The sequence below is a fragment of the Urocampus carinirostris genome, chromosome 3, assembly GCF_059441175.1.
Source record: "Urocampus carinirostris isolate Australia breed hairy pipefish chromosome 3, RoL_Ucar_1.0, whole genome shotgun sequence".
NCBI lineage: Eukaryota > Metazoa > Chordata > Actinopteri > Syngnathiformes > Syngnathidae > Urocampus > Urocampus carinirostris.
The window spans coordinates 5,837,009-5,847,112 of NC_142351.1; the positions used below are offsets into that span (position 1 = coordinate 5,837,009).

Consider the following 10,104-nt stretch of genomic DNA (forward strand, 5'->3'; position numbering starts at 1 on the left):
TCCTAAACGGCTCTTCAGGTTGATTTGCTTCTTTCATCCCAACATGATCAAATATTATATAAAATTATGCACAAAATGACTTAAAGGAAGGGGGGAATTGAACAAAATGGGAAAAAAAAAACAAAATGAAAAAGTAGTGAAAAGCTGAGAAATAAAGAAACAAAAGGAAGAGAAAAAAAGAAGGACAAATTTAGAAAAAAAAGCCAGAAAAAAAGAAAAGAAAGAAATGTAGGAAAAAAGTAAATAGAGAACAAAAATAAAAAAGTAACAGCTCAGAAAAAAATAAACACAATGAGATTTTTTTTTAAAGGAATTTGAAAAAAAGTAGAAAAAAACAGGGGAAAAAAGAAGAAAAAGTTCGAAGTTGAGTAAAGTTAGTAGAGTTTGTCGGGAACCGGCTTCTTTGGCTCGACTCACTAGAGGCTCTTTTGGGTCCTAAACGGCTCTTCAGGTTGTTTTTGCTTCTTTCATCCCAACATGACCAAATATATACAATTATGCACAAAATGACTTAAAGGAAGGAGGGAATAGAACAAAAAAGAAAAAAAAAAAGAAAAAGTAGTGAAAAGCTGAGAAATAAAGAAACAAAAGGAAGAGAAAAAAAGGAAAAATTTAGAAAAAAGCCAGAATAAAAAAGAAAAGAAAAAAACAAAAGGAAAAAAAAGGAAATAGAGAACAAAAAAGAAAAAAGTAACAGCTAGGATAAAATAAACAAGCGTAGCTCACCGACTTTGTGAGAACGCTCAGACCCCTGGAAAATGACAGGGAACATTGCTCCCGAGCCATAGGTTTCCTACCCCTGGTATAACATGTCACCTTAGATTCAGAAAGGATCAGAGTGGCACTTATTTGATCTCCGAGCCAGATGTTCTCTAGAACGGTTTCTGTTCACCAAGCATGAAGGTCAGAATGGGACAAACTGAAGGTGGTGGTGAGTTGAGCTGGACAACCTGGACGCCATCATTGCCATGGCAACTGAAAGGGTAGCGGCAAGGAGACATAGAAAGACATGAGAGAAGACATATAGGAGAGAATTATCAACCTTCCTTTGAGTCATCATCCTCCACTTTCTTCCACTCACTCGCTTTACTTCCACATCCTCTCACATTTAGTGACCTTATAACTAGGGTTTGCCGGACCTTTTTGTCCCGGTTCTGTTACTGTACGTGTTTGTCTTGCTGTCGGTCACCCCTCTTGAGGGATATGACCAAGGTAGATACGTACAGTTTTTGGAGTTTAGGACATCAAAGGCAACACTGCTAGGGATAATGGGTCAGAACTACAGGATGATAGATCAAATGCCTACATGCTATTCTAACGTCCACTACACAGGTAGAACAATGCATACCGTAAAACAGGGGTGTCCAACTCATTTGAACTCGGGGGCCACACGATAGAACAAACATTCTGTCGGGGGCCGGACTAGTAGATTCAAAAGAAAGAAATAAGAGAAAGAGGGAGGGAAAAGGAGAGAGGGCGGAAGAAAGAAAGAAAACGAGAGAGAGGGAGAGAGCGTGAGAAACAAAAGATAAAAAGTCGTGAGAGAGGGGGAAAAGAAAGGGAGAGGAAGAAAGAAATCCAGAGAGAAATAGAAAGACAGAAGGAGAGAAAAGAGAAAAGAAAGCGCGAAGGGTAGGAAAAGAGAAAGAGAAAAGAGAAAAAAGGAAAAAAGGAAGTTAGAGCAAAAGAACAAGAGAGAGAAAGAGACAAATAGCAACAAAGGAAGAGAAAAAGAGAGACACAGAGAGAAAAAGAGACAGAGAGTGGGAGAAAAGGGGTGGAAAAAAGAAGAGAGAGAGAAATAAATACAAGTACAGTGTCTTTGTTCGAGGCACCTGGCTATGGCAACATCAAGTTGACATTTCAACCAACCAACTTGCAGCTTGTTTTTCTCTTGCGCTTCTCTGAGTGTTGTCTCGTGGGCCGGATTCAATCCCTCCTCTCTCTCTCTCTTTCTTCCTCTCTTCTTCTCTCACTCTATCTCTCGCTTTCACTCTCTCTGTTGCTTTTTCTTTTTTTGTTCCTCTTTGTCTCTTTCTCTCTGTGTGTGTCTTTTTACCTTCTTTTGCTCTCTCTTTATTTCCCCCTCTCTCGCTATTTCTCTTTTTATCTTTTTGATTCTCATGTTCTCCCTCTCTTTTTTTCTCTCTCTCTCTCTTTCTTCTTCCCTTCTTCTCTCACTCTCTCTCTCTCTCTCTCTCTCTCTCCCTCTCTCTTTCTCTGTCTCTCACCCCCTCTCTCTTTATTTCTCTCTCTCTCTCTCTCTCTTTCTTCCTCCCTTCTTCTCTCACTCTATCTCTCTCTTTCACTCTCTCTGTTGCTTTTTTTTCTTGTTCGTCTTTGTCTTTTTCTCTCTGTGTGTCTTTTTACCTTCTTTTGCTCTCTCTTCCTTTTTTCCTTTTCTCACTCTTTCTCTCTCTCTTTCTCTTCTCCATCCCTCTCTTTCTACCCTTCTGTCTTTGTCTACTCATTTATTTCCTTCTCTCTTTCTCTCTTTCTATTTCTCTCTGGATCTCTTTCTTTCTTTCTTTATTTTCCCCTCTCTCACTAATTCTCTTTTATCATTTTTGTTTCTCATGTTCTCCCTCTCTCTTTTTCCCTCTCCCTTTCTCTTTCTCCCTCTCTCTCTGTCTTCATCCCTTTCTCTCTTTCCTTGACCAACACTCTCTTTTTTTCTCCCTCTCTTTCTCTTATTTTTTTTCTCTCTTTCTCTCTCTTTCTTCCTCCCTTCTTTTCTCACTCTATCTCTCACTTTCACTCTCGCTGTTTCTTTTTCTCTTTTTTGTCGCTCTTTGTCTCTTTTTCTCTCTTTCTACCCTTCTGTCTTTGTCTCCTCATTTATTTCCTTCTCTCTTTCTATTTCTCTCTGGATCTCTTTCTTTCCCTCTCTTTCTTTCCCCCTCTCTCACTATTTCTCTTTTTATCTTTTTTGTTTCTCATGTTCTCCCTCTCTCTTTTTCCCTCTCCCTCTCTCTTTCTCCCTCTCTCTCTGTCTTCATCCCTTTCTATCTTTCCTTGTCCAACACTCTCTTTTTTTCTCCCTCTCTTTCTCTTATTTTTTTTTTCTCTCTCTCTCTCTTTCTTCCTCCCTTCTTTTCTCACTCTATCTCTCACTTTCACTCTCGCTGTTTCTTTTTCTCTTTTTTTGTCGCTCTTTGTCTCTTTTTCTCTCTTTCTACCCTTCTGTCTTTGTCTCCTCATTTATTTCCTTCTCTCTTTCTATTTCTCTCTGGATCTCTTTCTTTCCCTCTCTTTCTTTCCCCCTCTCTCACTATTTCTCTTTTTATCTTTTTTGTTTCTCATGTTCTCCCTCTCTCTTTTTCCCTCTCTCTTTCTGTCTTTATCCCTTTCTCTCTCTCCTTGTCCAACACTCTCTCTTTTTTTCTCCCTCTCTTTCTCTTATTCATTTATCTCTCTTTTTCTTTCTCTTTAATCTACTCGTTCGGCCCCCGACAGAATGTTTGTTCTATCGTGTGGCCCCCCGAGTTCAAATGAGTTTAACACCCCCATGCTAGACGCTGGCAACGTACACGGTTCTAGAAAAACACAGTTCTCTGGAGACACCGATCTTACACTGCTGTGTCCTACGAAGTGTTTCGGGACAATGTGTTTGCACGCAGGCAGGACCAGTTAGTCCTAGAAAGACACAAGAGGACAAAAGAATGAAGAAAGGCAACAGAAGGTGGCGCTCTCTACAACCAAAGGTTGATCAGCCTCGAAATTGAAACCGAAAAACCCAGTCATAGTGTTAAGACCCTGAACCCTTAGTCCGTCTTTGCTTGCTGACTTTCTTCAAACCCTTAAAGGGACAGTGCGTATTATTTAGGGCCTCCTAGTGGTTAAAAAACGTCATTCATTGAAAAAAAAATACAGGATTTATCATAGACATGTGCATTTTTTTAAAGGGACAGTGTGTAATATTAAGTGTCTCCTGGTGGTACCAAACACAGTTTTCAGTAACAAAAAGCGTTTGAATACTTGCAAAAATACATAAGAGACATATAGAAGGTGGAAGAAAGAAGAAAAAAGAGAGGATAAGCGAGAGAAAGAAAGAAATAAAGAAAGAGAGAAACAGACAAAGACAGAAAGAGAGAAAAAAGAAAGAGAAAGAGCTGGAAAACTAGAAAGTAAGAGCTGGAGAAATAGAGAGAAAGAAAGAAAGAGATAGATAAATAGATAAAGAGATAAAGAAAGAAAGAAAGAAAGAAAGAAAGAAAAAAAAAGATATAAAGAGCTCAAGAAATAGAGAGAAAGAAAGAAAGAGATAAAGAAAGAAAGAAAGAAAGAAAGAGAGAAAGAGAGAAAGAAAAAAGAAAGCGATTAAGAAAGAGAGAAAGAGAGAAAGAGAGGAAGAGAGAAAGAGAGAAAGAGAGAAAGAAAGAAAGAAAGAAAGAAAGAAAAAAAAAGAAAGATAGAAAGAGCTCAAGAAATAGAGAGAAAGAAAGAAGGAAAGAAAGATATAAAGAAAGATAGAAAGAAAGAAAGAAAGAGCGAAAGAAAAAAGAAAGCGATTAAGAAAGAAAGAAAGAGAGAAAGAGAGAGAAAGAGAGAAAGAGAGAAAGAGAGAAAGAGAGAAAGAGAGAAAGAGAAAAAGAGAGAAAGAGAGAAGAGAAAGAGAGAAAGAGAGAAAGAGAGAAAGAGAGAAAGAGAGAAAGAGAGAAAGAGAGAAAGAGAGAAAGAGAGAAATAAAGAAAGAAAGAAAGAGAGAAATAAAAAAATAAAGAAAGAAAGAAAGCAAGAGCTCAAGAAAGAGAAAAAGAACTGGAGAAATAGAGATAAAGAAAGAGACAAGAAAGAAAGAAAGAGATAAAGAAAGAGATAAAGAAAGAAAGAAATAACGAGAGAAAGAGAGAAAGAAAGAAAGAAAGAAAGAAAGAAAGAAAGAAAGAAAGAAAGAAAGAGAAAGAGCTCAAGAAATAGAGAGAAAGAGCTGGAGAAATAGAGAGAAAGAAAGGAAGAAAGAAAGAGATAAAGAAAGAAAGAAAGAAAGAAAGAAATAAAGAAAGAAAGAAAGAAAAAAAGAAAAAGATTAAGAAAGAAAGAAAGAAAGAAAGAGAGAAAGAGAGAAAGAGAGAAAGAGAGAAAGAGAGAAAAGGGAAAAGAGAGAAAGAGAGAAATAAAAAAGAAAGAAAGAAAGAGAGAAATAAAAAAAGAAAGAAAGAAAGCAAGAGCTCAAGAAAGAGAAAAAGAACTGGAGAAATAGAGATAAAGAAAGAGACTAAGAAAGAAAGAAAGAAATAACGTGAGGAAGATAGAGAAAGAAAGAAAGAAAGAAAGAAAGAAAGAAAGAGAGAAAGAGCTCAAGAAATAGAGAGAAAGAGCTGGAGAAATAGAGAGAAAGAGAGGAAGAAAGAAAGAGATAAAGAGATAAAGAAAGAAAGAGAGAAAGAGAGAAAGAGAGAAAGAGAGAGAAAGAGAGAAAGAGAAAAAGAGAGAAAGAGAGAAAGAGAGAAAGAGAGAAAGAGAGAAAGAAAGAGCCCAAGAAAGAGAGAAAGAGCTGGAGAAATAGAGAGAAAAAGACTAAGAAAGAAAGAGACTAAGAAAGCAAGAAAGAGATAAAGAAAGAAAGAAAGAAATAAAGAAATAAATAAATAAATAAAGAAAGAAAGAATCATATTATTATTATTGAGAAGCCCTGCCTTAAGGACAGCTAATGTGCCCGCTGATATGAACTGAAAATCACTCACCAGTACTCGGTCATTGTGATTTTCTAGTAAAATGATATCATTCGTGGTTGACTGAGTCCATTTAACCCCACTTCTAACTATTAATACAGTAATAACATAGTAAGGACATCGTAAGAATTTAACAAATGCATACTGAACTTGGGCTAACTAGCAACAAAAAGCTAACAGCTTGAAAAATGTTGGACTATACAATATAGCGCTTAAATATTACACAGTGCCCCTTTATTAAACATACCAGCTACTACGTTAGCATCGTCTTCTGTTATTCCAGTGCAGTGACATCAATAAATTAGCCTAGCTCGACTTTGGGGCTTCCAGTCTGAAGGATTTTATACATTTGACTATAAAGGATTTTATACGATTGACTATAAAGGATTTAATACGATTGACTCATAATGCAGTAGGCTTAAGTTCAATGACAGGTAAGGCTGTTCCAAATGCAAAATATTTTGTCGAGTGGTGTTGTTTTGAGTACCCCAGGCATCGGGACGCTTCCTTGGCACGCCCATGGGAGGAGCCGACACGCCACGGCAAATTTAAACGGTACATTTTGATATTTAATTCCCAACAAGTTCTGTAGAAGCGGAATCAATTTTCTTTTGAAATGCTTGGAAAATCAGAGCAAAGTATCTGGTCCAGGACCATAGTGGGTCTGGCCCCGCTTTGAGGCCGGAGTGACAAGTTTGAATCCCAGCAGCGGCGTGAAGGTGCTATAGTCTGGTGGTCTTTCCCAGCGAGTCAACATGGCTTTCTTGGTGAAAGGTTCAGACCTTGTCGGGTGAGGCTTGCTCCTGTGGATCCCGGGACCTTGACGGTGAGCGCCGGTCTCCGGAGCGGCACTGAGAGAAGACAGGGGGGTGAACTCCGAAAGATGACCCCTGTAGAGTTTATCGGCGTTCTGTGCGGAATTTGAAATAAAAAATATAAAAATTATGAAAGTCCAGGGAAGCGTTATGCTAACATCCCATCGCTAACTGAGATGTTGTACGGAATTTTGTGGGGACGTCATGATAAAGACAATGCCAGGATGTAAAAACTGCAGTTCTTGAAAATTCCACTAGAGCACAGGTGCCAAACAGGCGGCCCGCGGGCTAAATCACGGGAGCCGTTTCTTTTGTAATGAAGTGTAATAAGAAAGCTTGATGCGGTTGAGAAAACGGTCGGATCGCTTTTTTTCAGCCACTTTCTACCACGGAGGAGGAAGTCGCCTAACTCTTGAAGCTCATCTTCCAAAAATAAGTCAAACTTCACTTTATAGAGCGCAGGTGTCAAACAGGCGGCCCGCGGGCTAAATCACGGGAGCCGTTTCTTTTGAAATGAAGTGTAATAAGAAAGCTTGATGCGGTTGAGAAAATGGTTGGATCGCTTTTTTTCAGCCACTTTCTACCACGGAGGAGGACGTCGCCTAACTCTTGAAGCTCATCTTCCAAAAGTAAGTCAAACTTCACTTTATAGAGCCCGCTAAGGGATTGAATCCGGCCCGCGAGAAAACGCTCAGAGAAGCACAAGAGAAAAATGAGCTGCAGGTTGAGATATGTCCACTTGATGTTGCCAAAGCCAGGTGCCTCGAACAAATGCTGTACTTAAATTTATTTCTCTCTGTCTCTCTCTCTCTGTCTCTCTCTCTCTCTCTCACTCACTCTCTCTCTCTCTCTCTTCCTCCTCTTTTCTCTCACTCTCTATCTCTCTCTCTTTTACTCTCTCTGTCCCTCTTTTTATCTTTCTTTGTTCCTCTGTCACATTCTGTGTCTTTTTACCTTCTTTTGCTCTCTCTTCCTTTTTCCTTTTCTCTGTTTTCTCTCTTGCTCTCCTTCTCTCTTTCTCCCCTTCTCTCCTCTCTAGTTCTCTTTGGATTTATTTGTTTCTCTCTCTTTCTTCCCCCCTCTCACTATTTCTCTTTTTTATCTCTTCTGTTTCTCATGCGCGCTCTCACTCTTTCTCTCTCCTCCTCACTTTTTCCTCTTTCTCCATTCCTCTCTCTTTTACTTTCATTGTCTCTCTTTTTCTCTTTGGGTCTTTTTTACCTTATATTGCTCTCTCTTCCCTTTTTCATTTTCCCTCTCTTTTCCCTTTCTCTCTTGCTTTACCCTCCTCTCTTTCTCCCCTTCTCTCTTTCCTCTCTTTCTTTCTCTTTATCATTGGATTTCGTTCTGTCTCTTACTTTCTTAAAATGAGTTTGACACCTCTGCTTTAGGGTCTACTTTAATACTTTAACTGGATTACTTTTAATGACTTTTGGATGACTCCAATACCAAATATGCTAATAAAAGACAAAAGAAACTAAATATGAATCCAATTATGACTCACAACATGTGGTAAGCTCCTCAGCTGGCTTTGATCTCTATAAGGGGAATTAGCATCTTAGCACAATATGCAACGTCCGGCAAACTGGATTAATTTCAATGACTTTTGGATGACTCCATTACCAAATATGCTAATAAAAGACAAAAGAACTAAATAGGAATCAAATGATGACTCACAACATGTGGTAAGATTCTCTGCTGGCTTTGATCTCTATAAGGGGAATTAGCATTTTAGCACAATATGCAACGTCCCGGCAAAACTGGATTAATTTCCATTACTTTGGATTGCTCCAATACCAAATATGCTAATAAAAGACAAAATAAACTAAATATGAATCAAATGATGACTCACAGCACGTGGTAAGCCTTCTCTCCTGGCTTTGATCTCTTTGATCTCCAGGGTTGGGTAGGGTTACTTTAACTGGATTACTTTCAATGACTTTTGGATGACTCCAATACCAAATATGCTAATAAAAGACAAAATAAACTAAACATGAATCAAATGATGACTCACAACATGTGGTAAGATTCTCTGCTGGCTTTGATCTCTATAAGGGGAATTAGCATTTTAGCACAATATGCAACGTCCGGCAAAACTGGATTAATTTCCATTACTTTTGGATTGCTCCAATACCAAATATGCTAATAAAAGACAAAATAAACTAAATATGAATCAAATGATGACTCACAGCACGTGGTAAGCCTTCTCTCCTGGCTTTGATCTCTTTGATCTCCAGGGTTGGGTAGGGTTACTTTAACTGGATTACTTTCAATGACTTTTGGATGACTCCAATACCAAATATGCTAATAAAAGACAAAATAAACTAAACATGAATCAAATGATGACTCACAACATGTGGTAAGATTCTCTGCTGGCTTTGATCTCGATAAGGGGAATTAGCATTTTAGCACAATATGCAACGTCCGGCAAAACTGGATTAATTTCCATTACTTTTGGATTGCTCCAATACCAAATATGCTAATAAAAGACAAAATAAACTAAATATGAATCAAATGATGACTCACAGCACGTGGTAAGCCTTCTCTCCTGGCTTTGATCTCTTTGATCTCCAGGGTTGGGTAGGGTTACTTTAACTGGATTACTTTCAATGACTTTTGGATGACTCCAATACCAAATATGCTAATAAAAGACAAAAGAAACTAAATAGGAATCAAATGATGACTCACAACATGTGGTAAGATTCTCTGCTGGCTTTGATCTCTATAAGGGGAATTAGCATTTTAGCACAATATGCAACGTCCGGCAAAACTGGATTAATTTCCATTACTTTTGGATTGCTCCAATACCAAATATGCTAATAAAAGACAAAATAAACTAAATATGAATCAAATGATGACTCACAGCACGTGGTAAGCCTTCTCTCCTGGCTTTGATCTCTTTGATCTCCAGGGTTGGGTAGGGTTACTTTAACTGGATTACTTTCAATGACTTTTGGATGACTCCAATACCAAATATGCTAATAAAAGACAAAAGAAACTAAATAGGAATCAAATGATGACTCACAACATGTGGTAAGATTCTCTGCTGGCTTTGATCTCTATAAGGGGAATTAGCATTTTAGCACAATATGCAACGTCCGGCAAAAACTGGATTAATTTCCATTACTTTTGGATTGCTCCAATACCAAATATGCTAATAAAAGACAAAATAAACTAAATATGAATCAAATGATGACTCACAGCACGTGGTAAGCCTTCTCTCCTGGCTTTGATCTCTTTGATCTCCAGGGTTGGGTAGGGTTACTTTAACTGGATTACTTTCAATGACTTTTGGGATGACTCCAATACCAAATATGCTAATAAAAGACAAAATAAACTAAACATGAATCAAATGATGACTCACAACATGTGGTAAGATTCTCTGCTGGCTTTGATCTCGATAAGGGGAATTAGCATTTTAGCACAATATGCAACGTCGCGGCAAAACTGGATAATTTCAATTACTTTTGGATTACTCCAATACCAATTCTGCTAATAAAAGACAAAAGAAACTAAATATGAATCAAATGATGACTCACAACACGTGGTAAGCTTCTCTGCTGGCTTTGATCTCTATAAGGGAAATTAGCATTTTAGCACAATATGCAACGTCC

General features: G+C 38.0%; 1 protein-coding gene across 4 annotated transcripts in view; it reads right to left on the bottom strand.

Moving 5' to 3' along the window:
- Window positions 1–712: 712 nt before the first annotated feature.
- atp11a (ATPase phospholipid transporting 11A) overlaps window positions 713–10,104 on the bottom strand; it is a 135,162-nt gene continuing 125,770 nt past the window's right edge. For 2 of the 4 annotated variants that reach the window (XM_088330480.1, XM_088330479.1), the window contains one exon: window positions 6,015–6,585. In XM_088330480.1, the coding sequence (XP_088186606.1) occupies window positions 6,304–6,585 (282 nt within the window). In that variant the 3' untranslated portion in view covers window positions 6,015–6,303. Of the gene's footprint in view, window positions 976–3,573; window positions 3,637–6,014; window positions 6,586–10,104 lie in introns of those variants that run through there. The other 2 variants (XM_088330481.1, XM_088330482.1) reach the window with 2 other exon arrangements.